Raw genomic sequence first — 15812 nt, forward strand, 5'->3', positions numbered from 1 at the left:
TGGGGGGCGGAGGGAAGGGGAGGAGGCGGCGGGAGGGACCCAGACCCCCTTCTTCTCCATCCTCCAGCGTACAGACACCCCTCCCACCACGCCCGCCCCTGCTGCGGTGTTGAGCGCCCCCACCCGCTGGGGCTGTGATCTGCAATCCATCCTCGCCTTTGTTTGCTCAAGAAATCGCCCTCCGGTCGGCTCCGCCGATGCCGGGAGCCTATAAAAACCCCGGCGGGGTCCGGGCTTGGTCCAGAGGGGGCGGCGATACGCTCCGGGATCCGCGATCGCCTGCGCCGCGATGAGTTTCTTGGGCGCACAGCTGGTGCCGCCGCTGCTATTGCTGCTGTTGTTGCTGTTGCTGCCCCCGCCGCCCTTCGCCCACGCGTGGCCGGGCCCGGGGTCGCCCGTAGGACCCGCCAAGACCCTCCTGCTCATCCAGCCCGAGTCGACGGAGCCGCTGCCTTCCAAGGGCGCACAAGGTAGGGCTGCCTCCGAGCGGAGTGAGCTTCTTCTTCTTCTTCTTCTCCTCCTCCTTTTCCTTCTCCTTCTCCTTCTCCTCCTTCTCCTTCTTCTTCTCCTTCTCCTTCTCCTCCTTCTCCTTCTCCTTCTCCTTCTCCTCCTCCTCCTTCTCCTTCTTCTTCTTCTCCTCCTTCTCCTTCTCCTCCTCCTTCTTCTCCTCCTCCTTCTCCTTCTCCTCCTCCTCCTCCTCCTTCTTCTTCTTCTTCTCCTCCTTCTCCTCCTCCTCCTCCTTCTCCTTCTTCTTCTCCTTCTCCTTCTCCTCCTTCTCCTTCTCCTTGTTCTTCTCCTTCTCCTTCTCCTTCTCCTCCTCCTCCTCCTTCTCCTTCTCCTTCTCCTCCTTCTCCTTCTCCTTCTTCTCCTTCTTCTTCTTCTTCTCCTCCTCCTCCTTCTCCTCCTCCTCCTCCTTCTTCTCCTCCTCCTCCTCCTTCTTCTCCTCCTTCTCCTTCTCCTTCTCCTCCTCCTCCTCCTCCTCCTCCTTCTCCTTCTTCTTTTTTCTCCTTCTTCTTTTCTCCTTCTTCTTTTCTCCTTTTCCTCCTTCTCCTTCTCCTTCGATGGGACTTTTACGCCCGGATTACAGAGAATAACACGATTTTGGAAGGGACCTTGGGAGCTCTTCTAGTCCAACCCCCTCCGCCCCCCCCCCCCCCCGTAGTCAGACAAGAATGCCTGTCGGAGGTCAATGCCTTTTCTTTCTTTTTCCCTTCTTCTCCACGCTTTTTTCCCTTCCTTCCCTCTTTCCTCCCCTGGTTTTCCTACTGCCTTTGCTTTTGCGTGTTTTTGCGTTTTATCAACTCATCAACACTTTAAACAGGGAAAAAAAAGACGAGAAAAGAAAAGAATATAAGATAGAATGACAAGAGTCAGAAAGGACCTTGGAGGTCTTCTAGTCCAACCCCCGGTTCAAGCAGAAAACCCTACAGGACCACGTCAGATAAATAGTTATCCAATTTCTTCTGAAAAGCTTCCAGTGTTGGAGCATTCACAACTTCTGGAGGCAAGTCGTTCCACTGGTTAATTGTTCCAACTGTCAGGAAATTTCTCCTTAGTTCTAAGTTGCTTCTTTCCTTGATCAGTTTCCACCCATAGCTTCTTGTTCTATCCTCAGGTGCTTTGGAGAATAGCTTGACTCCCTCTTCTTTGTGGCAACCCCTGAGATATAGGAACACTGCTATCATGTCTCCCCTAGTCCTTCTGTTCATTAAACTAGACATACCGAGTTCCTGCAATCGTTCTTCATATGTTTTAGCCTCCAGTCCCCTCATCCTCTTTGTTGCTCTTCTCTGCAACTCTTTCTAGAGTCTCCATATCATTTTTGTATTGCGGTATTCAAAACATGGATGCAGCGGAGAAAAACTGACAGCTCCTGACACCCACAAGTGATTTTCTCTTTCAAAATAAAAGACCCATACTGTATATCCTTCTTCACACAGTTACACGTGTACCGGGCAGACATACAAGAGAATAGAGATGCCGCTATGCTTTGGGTCTGGTTTATGGGGCCAACTCTGGAATTGAATTGCCCCCAACAGCTGTGGGGAAAGAGGCAGAAAAGGGGGTATCCAATAGTGGAAGGGTACCTGGAATCCCCCCCCCCTTTTTTTTCAGGAAATTTCTGCTTAGTTCTAAGCGGTTTCTCTCCTTGATTGGTTTCCATCCAAGACTGCTATCGTGTCACCCAGGTGGAGACGGGCTCCTCCAAGGGCGGATCCGGGCCGCTCTCTTGGCGAGTCTGGCGGGACCCGAACCGTCTCCAGCTGGCTTCGACGGGCTTGAGCGCATTCCCGGCCGCTGCGCTCGATCCGTTCCGTAGCCACGTCGCGGGGGGGCGGGAGGAAGGGGGAGAGAGAAGGGCGGACCCGTGTGGGAACTCGTCGGTCACTCGCCTCTCTCCAGGACCCCACTGGTCCTTGGAGCCCCGCCAATTTTCAGAGTGACGGTTATGGGTCGGTGGTCGCGGAGGCGCGGAGAGTGTGTTGGAGGGGCGAGATCTCAGTAACAGGAACGATAACAAGAGTTGGAAGGTACCTTGGAGGTCATCTAGTCCAACCCCCTGCTCACGCAGGTGACCTGTACTAGGGAACCGCGGGAGCTGGGAACGTCCCGGGAGGCAGAGGAAGGGGGGGTGCGGGTGGGGAGGGCCGGCAAACTGGTGGCCGTGGGATGCAATATTGGAGGGGCTGTCGCAAAGAGAAGCAGTCCCACCTATTCTCACCAAAGGGTCAGGACAAGAAATAAAGAGTAGACGATCACTGATTTCTATCCAACCTAGAAATAAAGAAACAATTCCGGACAGTTCGAATATTTAATCAGTGGAACGACCTGCCACCAGAAGTTGTGGCTGCTCCATACACTGGAGGCTTTTATAAGAAGAGATTGGGCCACCATTTAAATATCTGAAATGCATAAGGGTTTCCCGCTTGAGCAAGGGGTCGGACTAGAGGACCTTCAAGGCCCCTTCCAAGTCTTTATTCTGTATTCTGCTCCTCTCCAGTCCTTTCCCACCCAAGGGCATGTTGTGTTTCTGAACGTGTGAAGAACTCCGAGGAGGCGCAGCCGCACCTTCCGTGTTCTGTTAAATCTGCGGTTTAAATGGAAAGGGACTCTCGAGGCAACGTTGGGACAGATTTTTGGAATTAAAGCGGGGGTGGGTGGGAGAGAGAGATGGATATGGGTCCCCTTCTTTCGGTTATTGAAATCAAGGTGGTGAATCCTTCGTTCGCGCCTCATTCCCCACTTGCTTGTCTTGGGCGTTCACACGTGTCAATTTTTTACTGTCTTATTTTTGCTTCGTTCGTCCGAATGATGCTTGATGATCTTACCTGTATCCAGAGGTGAGCGCTGCCTCCCGGTTGCAGAGATTTCACCTGTGGAATTCGCACCACTTTTTTCTGGGTTCACACACCTGGGTTCATTCTAGACCAGGAGTCTCCAATCTTGGCAACTTTAAGCCTTGGCAGACCTCAACTCCCAGAATTCTCTTTGCTGGCTGGGGGAATTCTGGGAGTTGAAGTCCGCCAGGCTTAAAGTTGCCAAGGTTGGAGACCTCTGTCCTAGACTAAACGGGCCAGTTTCTCCCATTGCATTCTTTGCACAATACATAAAGTCAAGTCATTTATATAAATGCAGCAATGGCCAAGCCTTTAGCTGGTCTGGATAAGTGTGTTGTATGGATGTAGTATCGATGTAGTCAGTGTCTCAAATACTAGTGACCTTGGTTCAAAGTATGTGTCACAACCACCAATGTGTGTGACACCCGCCGGCAAGCGATTTCTTGAGCTTTTTAACCCATTTTTTTTTTTTTGGGTGGTGGAGTTCAAAATGTTTTTGTTGCATGCAGAAATAAAACTCTGTACCAGTTCATTGATTTCATAAATGCAACACACTATAGGTTTTCTTTTTTATACTTTTTTTAAAATTTGCATTTATATCCCGCCCTTCTCCGAAGACTCAGGGCGGCTTACACTATGTCAAGCAATAGTCTTCATCCATTTGTATGTTATATACAAAGTCAACTTATTGCCCCCAACAATCTGGGTCCTCATTTTACCTACCTTATAAAGGATGGAAGGCTGAGTCAACCTTGGGCCTGGTGGGGCTTGAACCTGCAGTAATTGCAGGCAGCTGCTGTTAATAACAGACTGTCTTACCAGTCTGAGCCACAGAGGCCCTTTATGCTATAAGGTAAAAAAACGATACATGCAGTACAATGGTGGGATTCAAATTTTTTTACTGCCGGTTCTGTGTGTACGGCTTGGTGTGTGTGTCAGGGGAAGGATACTGCAAAATCCCCATTTCCTCCTGATCAGCTGGGACTTGAGAGGCAGAGAATAGATGGGTGTGGTGGGGCCAGTCAGAGTTTTTTACTACCGATTCTCTGAACTACTCAAAATTTCCGCTACTGGTTCTCCAGAACTGGTCAGAACCTGCTGAAACCCACCTCTGATGTAGTGTTATCTTCATTTTAGCTGTCAAAAGTGTTTTGTGACTCCTGGTGTTTTCTTTTCGGTGGGAAACGGGTCCAAATGGCTTTTTGAGTGTTTAAGGTTGCTGACCCCTGAACGAAAACAATGAATCATTAGAACAGTTTGCCTCCAGAAGTTGTGGGTGCTCCATCACTGGAAGTTTTTTTTTTCTTTCATAAAAAAGTTTTATTTTTACAATCATATCAAACAGCTCATCCAATGTACAGTTATATACAATTAGTCGGGCTTGCCCAGTCACCACCCCCCTTTTTAACACTCTTCCCTCTTCTACCTTCTTCTACTTTCCAGACCTTCCTCTCCTTCTCTTATCTACATCCTCTCCTCCCTCCACCCTACACCTTCCTTCTCCCTCTTCTACCCCTCTTCCTTTCTCTTCTCCTCTTTCCTACCTCCTACTCTCTCCTCCTTTCTCCCTCCCCACCGTTCTAAAATGGAAACTGCGCAGACCCGACCCTACATTAATTATATTTATACATCACTGGAGGTTTTTAAGAAGCGATTGGACAGTTATTTGTCCGAAATGGTATAGGCCAGAGTTTCTTGCTTGAGCAAGGGGCTGGACTAGAAGACCTCCAAAGTCCCTTCCAACTCTGTTTTCTATTATATTTTAACTTTGACAGGAATAAGCAGGCTGAAGGAGAAATTCTGATTGAAAGGAATGTTTCCTGGGGGGGGGGAGATAAAAGAGTAGGGAGCAGTGGTGGGTTTCAATTTTTTTTACTACTGGTTCTGTGGGCGTGGCTTGGCGGGCTTGGCAGGGGAAGGATACTGTAAAGTGTCCATTCCCACCCCACTCCAGGGGAAGGTTACTGCAAAATCCCCATTCCCTCCCGATCAGCTGGGACTCCGGAGGCAGAGAATAGATGGGGGTGGGGCCAGTCAGAATTTTTACTACCAGTTCTCTGAACTGCTCAAAATTTCCGCTACCATTTCTCCAGAACTGGTCAGAACCTCTGATAGGGGGCTATGGGGTATGGTGATTTGGATCAGCTGAGACCTTGGCCGGTTTAGCTCTGCCTGGTAAGGCCTGTTATTAAGAACACAAAGCCTGCAATTACTGCAGGTTCGAGCCCGGCCCAAGGTTGACTCAGCCTTCCATCCTTTATAAGGTAGGTAAAATGAGGACCCAGATTGTTGGGCTAAGTTGACTTTGTAAATATATACTAGAATGAGACTATTCTTGTATACATTGTCCTGAGTCTGAGAAGACTTATTATGGACCTGGGGAAGTGGGGGCAAGAGTGGGATAAGAATAAAGTAGAAGCAAGTTGTTTCTTCTCCAGTCTGGGACTTTTGGGAAAGGATGGGATGGTGTAGGAGTATGTGCGAAGGACCTTGGGGGACAGGATGAAGGCCCACAGTCTAGGCCAGGGGTGTCAAACTCAAGGCCCAGGGGTTGGATCCAGCCTGTGGGGTGCTTAGTCCTGGCCCGCAGGATTGCCCTGGAAACAGCAAAGGATCGACCCGCGATGCTTCCGCCAGCAAAAACAGAGCTCAGGAGCCTGTTTTTCACTGGCATAGCGCTCGGGCTACCCTAGGCGTCCCTGACATGAGTGACATCAAGCTGGCCACACACACCCCCAAGATCAAACACAACCCCGATGCGGCCCTCAATGAAATTGAGTTTGACACCCCTGTTCTAGGCAATGGTATGATAAGCAGCAACTCACTCCACAAATGGGGGGGGGGGAAACATGGCAGCCAATTCAATGCATCGTTTTCTGGTGCAGGGGTCTCCAACCTTGGCCACTTTAAGCCTGGCGGACTTCAATTCCCAGAATTCCACAGCCAGCAAAGCTTACTCTCTTGCAATCCCTTCCTCTGCAATCTCTCCACTTTAAGAGATTAAAAGAAAAAGAAACAGATATAACTGACTGGGGAATTCTGGGCATTGAAGTCCACCAGGCTTAAAGTGGCCAAGGTTGGAGACCCCTGCCTGCTCTGGAACATTCAAAATTCCTTTTTCTTTGCAGGATGTTATTTCGGTGGCCGGTTCTACACCTTGGAGGATACCTGGCACCCTGATTTAGGGGAACCTTTTGGCATTATGCACTGCGTGGTGTGCACCTGCGAACCAGTAAGTGTCTTTGAAAATCCAGGTTAAAAGGCAGGTGCAATTGAACTGGCCAGTTTTTCCAGATTTCTGGAAATGAGAGATCGTGATACAAGCAAGGACTTACAATAGTTAGTTTAGTGACCATTTGGAAGTTACGACGCCACTGGAAAAAGAAGTGACCGATGACCATTTTTCACACTTGCAGCATTCGCATGGCCATCCAAATTACATTTGGATGCGTGACAATTGGTTCGTGTTTTTGTTAAGCAGTTTATAGAGCATAGTTTATATGCAGTGCTCTATAATTTATAATTTATAGAGCACTGCACACCAGAACAACTAGACACAAGAACAGTTTTCCCCCGAAGGCCATCACTCTGCTAAACAAATAATTCCCTCAACACTGTCAAACTATTTACTGAATCTGCACTACTATTAATCTTCTCATCGTTCCCACCGCCCATCTCCTTCCACTTATGGCTGTATGACTGTGACTTTGTTGCTGGCAATCCTTATGATTTATATTGATATATTGATCATCATTTGTGTTGTAAATGTTGTACCTTGATGAACGTATCCTTTCTTTTATGTACACTGAGAGCATATGCACCAAGACAAATTCCTTGTGTGTCCAATCACACTTGGCCAATAAAAAATTCTATTCTATTCTATTCTATTCTATTCTATTCTATTCTATTTATTTATACATTTTCAGTTTACATAAGTGCTTTGTGAACAGCATATTGTCTGGATCCGTTTGCTTACATAATAATACTTTCCCGGCTCCTAATTTCTACCTCTATTATCCAACCATTTGTAGAACGGGTCCCATGTTAAAAAATATTCTGTATCTTCTTTTTCTTTTGTCTTTAACGTCAATCTGTCCATTTCTGCACTATCTAATTTTTTTTTTAAAATTACATCTTCTTCTGTAGGTGTTCCCTCATTTTTCCAGTACTGCGCAAAAACAATTCTTGCAGCTGTCAAGACATGTAATATTAAATGCAATAGTGGCCAAAATTGTGGAAACCTTTTAGAAAAAGTGTATTTTTTAAAAAAACTAGCTAATAACACACTTTTTGAAGTAGTACCATAAAATTATATATCAATGGAAAGATAATTTAATCAAGAATGTAATGCAAATAACTTTTATAAAAGATTTGCTATTAGAATAGCAGTTATAGTATAAAGAAGAAAAGTGAAACATGTAGAAAAAAATGAGATATACAAAAATTATTACCATAGAAAAAAATGAGATATCCAGAAATGATCACGTCAGTTAAGACTTAGTTGGGTAACCTTTAGCATGAATTACGGCCTTACAACGTCTTCCCATGGAGTGAACCAAGTCTTTTAGTTCTGCAGCTGTTATCATGTGAAACCAAGATTGAATGATTGCTTCAATTAACTGGGGTTTATTGCTGGGTCACTTCTGACTAACAAGTTTCTTTAGTCGGCTCTATAGATTTTCAGTTGGGTTAAGGGCTGGGCTATTCTTAGGCCATTCCAGCAGTGGAATATGATTATCTTGAAACTCCAAAAAAAAAAAAAAAGTGGTGTTATTAGCCATCAAACCTCAAAAATATACTTTTCCCAAAAGGTTTCCACAATTTTGGCATTAGAACATTAGAACAGCTGCAGAACTAAAAAACTAGGTTCACTCCATGGGAAGACATTGTAAGGTCATAATTCATGCTAAAGGTTACCCAACTAAGTATTAACTGACATAGTGATAATTATGATGATCACGTTTTTTCTATGTGTTTCACTTTTCTTCTCTAAAGTGTAACTGCTATTCGAATAGAAAATCTTTCATAAAAGTTATTGCATTACATTCTTGATTAAATTATCTTTCCATTGATATATATAATTTTATGGTACTACTCAAAAAAAAAAAAGTGAGGACATTAGCTAGTTGTAGAAAATACACTTCTCCCAAAAGGTTTCCACAATTTTGGCCACCACTATACATATATTTTATAAATAGAATCTTACACGGGTTCCTTTAAGGATTGGTGCTAACTGCAACTTACAACCTAGTGACCGAAGTTACAACGGAACTGAAAAAAAGGACTTACAACTCTTAAAAACCATTACAGCATCCCATGGTCATGTGATCGAAATTCAGCTGCTTGGCAACTGGTTCATATTTATGACAGTGTCGTGTCCCACTCCTCCGCTGACGGCCGGGTCAGGGAAATCCGAATCAGGCGTGCCTCTGCAGCTCTGCCAAAGTCCTAGCAAAGTCCTCAGGGCAGGCAGGAGACCAGAAAGTGACTTCAGCAAGATATGTTTAGACTTTGCCTGACTCAGAGAATGCCAGAAAGCAGGTCCTTTATATAGGCCATGGGGTGTGGCTCCATGACTCAGCACTTATCCAGGCCTGCCCCTCCCTTCCTTCTATCAAGTCTTCTGACGCGAGGGTCACTCCAGTCTGCAGCTGTTGGTAATTGACCTCCCTCAGGCTCACATGCTGTGGAGGAGGGGGAGGGGTCTAGTTGCTCCGTTTGCCTGGGTATGGAGCCAGAGCTGGGGGTTGGAGGTATTTCCTCCTCTTCAGCCTGTCTGGGCATGGAGCCAGGGCTGGGGCCGGGAGGCATACTAGGACATTCCTCCGTGTTCGGAAGCAGATAAGAAGGCCCCGGCTGCGGTGAGATCGGACGAGACACAACAGACGGTTGCAGTGTCCTGGGGTTATGCGAGCAACATTGCATCACCAAAATTTCCGTTGCTAAGTAAGACGGTTGTTAAGTGCCTTTTGCCCCATTTTACGATCTTTCTTGTCGCAGTGGCTAAGTGAATCACTGCAGCTGATAAGTGAGTAGCAGTGTTTTTAAGTGAATGTGGTTTTTCCCATTGACTTTGCTTGTCAGAAGGTCGTAAAAGGGAATCAAATGATTCCCCGGGGTTGCTGCAACTGTCGTAAATGTGAGTCAGTTACCAAAGATACGAATTTTGATCAGATGAATATGGGGGGAGGGGTGCTGCAATGGACGTCAGTGTGAAAAATGGTCATAAGTCACTTTTTGGTGCCGTGGTAACGTCGAATGGACACTGAATGAATGGTCGCATGTCGAGGATTATCTCTCCTTTGCATATTGAGAACAATTCAAAATGGCTTCCTCCCACACTTTGAAGGAATAGGATTTGGAAGACTTGTGTGAAAATAATTTAATGGATCTATTTGGCTGCCAAAAATGGCGCCACATTCAGAACTCAGGCAAAAATTGATAAGTAATTGTAGCATTCAATGGGGGATTTTGCCTGGATGGGAAGGTTTTGTTTAAAACACAAAGTACTAGGGTTCTACTAGTACAAAACTGGAATATAATCTATTGTAAGAATTTTCTATTTTTTCCCCCACTCCTCCAGCAGAGGAATCGAAGAGGGAAACCTGCAGGCAAAGTCAGCTGTAAGAACATTAAGCACAGCTGCCCCAAACTTCCTTGTGCCGATGCTATTGTGCTTCCAGGACAATGTTGCAAATCCTGCCCCAAAGGTAAGTCAATTACAGGTTGCTGTTGTTGTTGTTAGCTGCGAAGTTGTGTCCGACCCATCGCAACCCCATGGACCACATTCCTCCAGGCCTTCCTGTCCTCTACCATCCTCTGGAGTCCCCTTCTTCTTTTGCCCTCCATCTTTCCCAGCATTAGGCTCTTCTCCAGTGAGTCCTTCTTTCTCATTAGGTGGCCAAAGTATTTGAGTTTCATCTTCAGGATCTGGCCTTCTGAAGAGCAGTCAGGGTTGATCTCCTCTAGGACTGACCGGTTTGATCGCCTTGCAGTCCAAGGGACTCTCAGGAGTCTTCTCCAGCACCAGAGTTCAAAGGCCTCGATTCTTTGGCGCTCAGCCTTTCCTATGGTCCAACCTTCACAGCCATACATTGCAACTGAGAAAACCACAGCCTTGACTATACACATTTTTGTTGGCAGGGTGATGTCTCTGCTTTTTAATATGCTGTCTAGATTTGCCACGGCTTTCCTCCCCAGGAGCAAGCGTCTTTTAATTTCTTGGCTGCAGTCCCCATCTGTGGTGATCTTGGAGCCCAGGAAAATAAAATCTGTCACTACCTCCATTTCTTCCCCATCTATTTGCCAGGAATTGAAAGGGCCGGATGCCATGATCTTCGTTTTCTTAGTTTACAGTGGTGGTCCTCACTGATGGCCTATTTTGTGACCGTCAGACACGAATGGACAAGGGAAACCTTTCCCTTTATATAGTTCTGAGTTTCCAACCACTTGGAACTGAGGAACGAAGCTGTACTGCCTGTGCGCCCATCCTGCGCCCCTCTATCTGAGGCTAGTAGTGAGAGCCGATTCCCTTCCACCATCTTACCATCTCTGCCCCTGCTCCTGGTCCCTCTGATGTTTGCTTACCTGATCCGTTCTATCGTCAGTTCCTTCAGCAGCGATTCATGAGGACTAGAAGCTTTCTCTTTACTATGTGTTGCCAGCTAAACTAGAAAGAGGGGGGGGAAATGAAAGAGACAAAGAAGTAAGCTTTGTTAAAGCTAACCATGGCAGGGCATGTTGGGTGAATTCACTCACCAAGTCTGACCTGGTTAAGCATGCTGTGTGAACCCAGTCATGACCTCTACCCTTTGTTTCATTCTAATTGCCAAGCCCCTACACACACTCTCCTTCCTTCTTTCCTACCTCCTTCCCTCTCTCTCTCTCTCTCTCCTTCCTTCCTTCCTTCCTCCCTCTCTCTCTCTCTCTCCCTTCCTCTTTCTTTCTTTCCTTCCTTCCTTCTTTCCTCCCTCTCTCTCTTTCCTTCCTTCCTCTCTATCTCTTTCCTTCCTTCCCCTTTCTCTTTCCTTCCTTCCTTCCTCTTTTTCTTTCCTTCCTTCCTTCCTTCCTCCCTCTCTTTCCTTCCTTCCTTCCTTCCTTCCTCCCTCTCTTTCCTTCCTTCCTTCCTTCCTCCCTCTCTTTCCTTCCTTCCTTCCTTCCTCCCTCTCTTTCCTTCCTTCCTTCCTCTCTATCTCTTTCCTTCCTTCCTTCCTTCCTTCCTCCCTCTCTTTCCTTTCTTCCTTCCTCCCTCTCTTTCCTTCCTTCCTCCCTTCCTTCCTTCCTTCCTTCCTTCCTTCCTTCCTTCCTTCCTTCCTCCCTCCCTCCCTCCCTCTTTCTCTCTCTCTCTTTCTTTCTCTTTTGGCAGAGAAAGAACGAAACGGAGTCCTTGGAACCATAGACACCCTTACACGCTCACACACGCACATGTTCTCTTGGCAGGCTTCGCCTAAAGATTATTTCCTAGAACAGTCTGTCTCCCCACACCATCCCACCCTGCGCATCCTTCTCTCCCTCCGTCGGTTGCCTCTTTTTCCGTCTCAACTCCGATGTTCAGCGCAGGCTGGTGGCAGGCGGGAGGTGTCCAGCAGGGCAGATGTGCAACCGCCTCTCTTGTTTATTTGGTGTGTGTTGATTTTCGGTGCCCTGCTCTTCCCTTGTATAGTCTATGTTTCTCATGTGTTTAGCTTTCCCGAGATGACTAAAAAGGCGAATGTGTTTATATCGCCATAACACCCTGCTACACACCTGCCCTTGTCTGCTCCCAAACAGCTGGACAGAGCCAATGTTTGGACACGAGGAAGTTGTCTGGAGCCATCTGGGTACCATGAGTAAAAGGGCTTGGAGTTCAATACTAGATGGTCTGCGTAGACGGCCTTTGCTATGTGGAGATTTTCAGTCATCCAGATTCACGGTTGTCCTAAAGGTGTTTTTTTTTTCTTTTGCTTTTTCCAAAAGGCAACTGGACTTTCTTGGTTTTTTTCCCCCTCTTTTTGGGAAAATATTTTGCTTCTGATGAGAAGCCAAAATCAAGAAGCTTCTTAGAGGAGAAGCCAAAAAAAAAAAAAGCCAACACAAGACCTAGTCTGTAATTAACAGAAGGATAGAATCAAGATCACGTGAAGTGTTGATACCACTTTATAAGGCCTTGATAAGACACCCCCCCCCCGGAATATTGCATCTAGTTTCGGTCGCCGCGATGTAAAAAAAATAAAATAAAGATGTTTAGCATTTATTTAGCAACTGTTCCAAGTTGCAACAGCATTGAAAACAGTAACTTACGGCCCAGCGGTGGGATTCAAGTAATTTAACAACCGGTTCTCTGCCCTAATGATTTCTTCCAACAACCAGTTTGCCAAACTGCTCAGAAAGTTAACAACCGGTTCTCCCGAAGTGGTGCGAACTAGCTGAATCCCACCACTGCTTACGGCCATTTCTCACACTTAACGACCGTTGCAGCAGTCGTGACGTGTTTAAAATTTGGATGCTTGGCAACTATTTATGACGGTTGCAGTGTCCCGGGATCACATGATCACTTTTTGCCACCTTGAATAACAGAATAAGAGTTGGAAAGGACCTTGGAGGTCTTCTAGTCCAACCCTCTGCTCAAGCAGGAGATCCTGTCCCATTCCGGACAAATGGTTGTCCAATCTCTTCTTAAAAACTTCCAGTGTCAGAGCATTCACAGGTTCTTGAGGCAAGTAGTTCCACTGGTTAATTGTTCTGTCAACGGGGATACAAAATAACAGAGTAACAGAATGGGAAGGGACCTTGGAGGTCTTCTAGTCCAACCCTCTTTTCAGGCAGGAGATCCTGTCCCATTCCGGACAAATGGTTGTCCAATCTCTTCTTAAAAACTTCCGGTGTCAGAGCATTCACAGCTTCTTGAGGCAAGTAGTTCCACTGGTTAATTGTTCTGTCAACGGGGATACAAAATAACAGAGTAACAGAATGGGAAGGACCTTGGAGGTCTTCTAGTCCAACCCTCTTTTCAGGCAGGAGATCCTGTCCCATTCCGGACAAATGGTTGTCCAATCTCTTCTTAAAAACTTCCGGTGTCAGAGCATTCACAGCTTCTTGAGGCAAGTAGTTCCACTGGTTAATTGTTCTGTCAACGGGGATACAAAATAACAGAGTAACAGAATGGGAAGGGACCTTGGAGGTCTTCTAGTCCAACCCTCTTTTCAGGCAGGAGATCCTGTCCCATTCCGGACAAATGGTTGTCCAATCTCTTCTTAAAACTTCCGTGTCAGAGCATTCACAGCTTCTTGAGGCAAGTAGTTCTACTGAGCTGGGGGGGAGGGGACAGAACACTCCTTCTCGGTCAGATCCAATTTGAACTGAGCTCTTTTGCCAACTCTTTCTCATGGTGGCTGCTTAGCTCCAACAAATGCTTCCTGTTGGGGCCCTAAGGAGCCCGGGCGGGGACCCGAGGAGTGGCTGGCAAGGGAGGGGTGGGTAGAGGCTGGCGAGGTGCCCCTTGATGTGAGTGACATCAAGTTGGCCACACCCACCCAGTCACCTGACCACCTAGCCACACCCACCCAGCCGGTCATTAGGCAGATCATATTAGTGGTCCACCCTGAAGTCCAAAAGGATGGTGACCCCTGACCTATGCCATTTTTCCCAAACCGCATAATATTCCAAATCATCTTTTTCTTTTAATTCTAAGGTTAGTTTATTCATTTCGACACATTCAAATATTTTCTGGATAATCAATCCCTCTGGTGATAAGTTATGTCCTTCAATATTGAGTGACGCAATTCTTGCTGTTGTTAGTATATGTAGGATCAGATATCTTTTTTTTTTTATCAAATTTAGTTTTTAATAGGCATCTCTATTCTCTTGTATGCGTGCCTGGCACACGTGTAAACTGTGTGAAGAAGGATATAGGGGTCTTTTATTTTGAAAGAGAAAATCATTTTTGGGTGTCAGGAGCCGTCAGATTTTCTCCAGCGCATCCATGTTTTGATCACCACAATACAAGAATGACATGGAGACTCTAGAAAGAGTGCAGAGAAGAGCAACAAAGATGATTAGGGGACTGAAGGCTAAAAGATATGAAGAAGGGTGGCAGGATTTGGCTATGTCTAGTTTAATAAAAAGAAGGGCTAGGGGAGACATGATAGCAGTGTTCCAATATCTCAGGGGTTGCCACAAAGAAGAGGGAGTCAAGCTATTCTTCAAAGCACCTTAGGATAGATCAAGAAGCAATGGGTAGAAACTGATCAAGGAGAAGCAACTTAGAACTAAGGAGAAATTCTGACTCGGGGTCTGCTTCAGCCTCCTGGTGCAAGGCTTTGGGCAAAGGCTGGAGGGAAGTGCCACTGGTGGCGAATTGCTGGAGGGCTTTGTTCCAGTGGGACTGCCTCATGGCCTGGAACTGGCTGACCATCTCAGCCCACTGAGCCTCCGGGCGCCAGTACCTGGCCTTACTTTCCCGCAGGTCTTCCCTCTGCTTGGAAAGCCTATGCTTCTAGTCCTCAGTGAGGTGCTTCTACTGAGCTGGGGGGGAGGGGACAGAACACTCCTTCTCGGTCAGATCCAATTTGAACTGAGCTCTTTTGCCAACTCTTTCTCATGGTGGCTGCTTAGCTCCAACAAATGCTTCCTGTTGGGGCCCTAAGGAGCCCGGGCGGGAGAGTGGCTGGCAAGGGAGGGGTGGGTAGAGGCTGGCGAGGTGCCCCTTGATGTGAGTGACATCAAGTTGGCCACACCCACCCAGTCACCTGACCACCTAGCCACACCCACCCAGCCGGTCATTAGGCAGATCATATTAGTGGTCCACCCTGAAGTCCAAAAGGATGGTGACCTTTCCCATATTCCAAATCATCTTTTCTAATTCTAAGGTTAGTTTATTCATTTCGACACATTCAAATATTTTCTGGATAATCAATCCCTCTGGTGATAAGTTATGTCCCTTCCAATATTTATATGCAGGATCAGATATCTTTTTTTTTTAATCAAATTTAGTTTTAATAGGCATCTCTATTCTCTTGTATGCGTGCCTGGCACACGTGTAAACTGTGTGAAGAAGGATATAGGGGTCTTTTATTTTGAAAGAGAAAATCATTTTTGGGTGTCAGGAGCCGTGAGATTTTCTCCAGCGCATCCATGTTTTGATCTCCACAATACAAGAATGACATGGAGACTCTAGAAAGAGTGCAGAGAAGAGCAACAAAGATGATTAGGGGACTGAAGGCTAAAACATATGAAGAACGGTTGCAGGAATTGGCTATGTCTAGTTTAATAAAAAGAAGGACTAGGGGAGACATGATAGCAGTATTCCAATATCTCAGGGGTTGCCACAAAGAAGAGGGAGTCAAGCTATTCTTCAAAGCACCTTAGGATAGATCAAGAAGCAATGGGTAGAAACTGATCAAGGAGAGAAGCAACTTAGAACTAAGGAGAAATTCTGACTCGGGGTCTGCTTCAGCCTCCTGGTGCGGGGCTTTGAGCGAAGGCTGGAGGGAAGTG

General features: G+C 46.4%; 1 protein-coding gene across 1 annotated transcript in view; it reads left to right on the plus strand.

Moving 5' to 3' along the window:
* The first annotated feature begins 162 nt into the window (after positions 1-162).
* CHRD (chordin) overlaps positions 163-15812 on the plus strand; it is an 85554-nt gene continuing 69904 nt past the window's right edge. The window contains exons 1-3 of the mRNA XM_058189079.1: positions 163-470; positions 6467-6570; positions 9922-10048. Of these exons, the coding sequence (XP_058045062.1) occupies positions 290-470; positions 6467-6570; positions 9922-10048 (412 nt within the window). The 5' untranslated portion in view covers positions 163-289. The remainder of the gene's footprint in view (positions 471-6466; positions 6571-9921; positions 10049-15812) is intronic.

This window comes from Ahaetulla prasina, chromosome 6 (assembly GCF_028640845.1).
Source record: "Ahaetulla prasina isolate Xishuangbanna chromosome 6, ASM2864084v1, whole genome shotgun sequence".
Taxonomy (NCBI): Eukaryota; Metazoa; Chordata; class Lepidosauria; order Squamata; family Colubridae; genus Ahaetulla; species Ahaetulla prasina.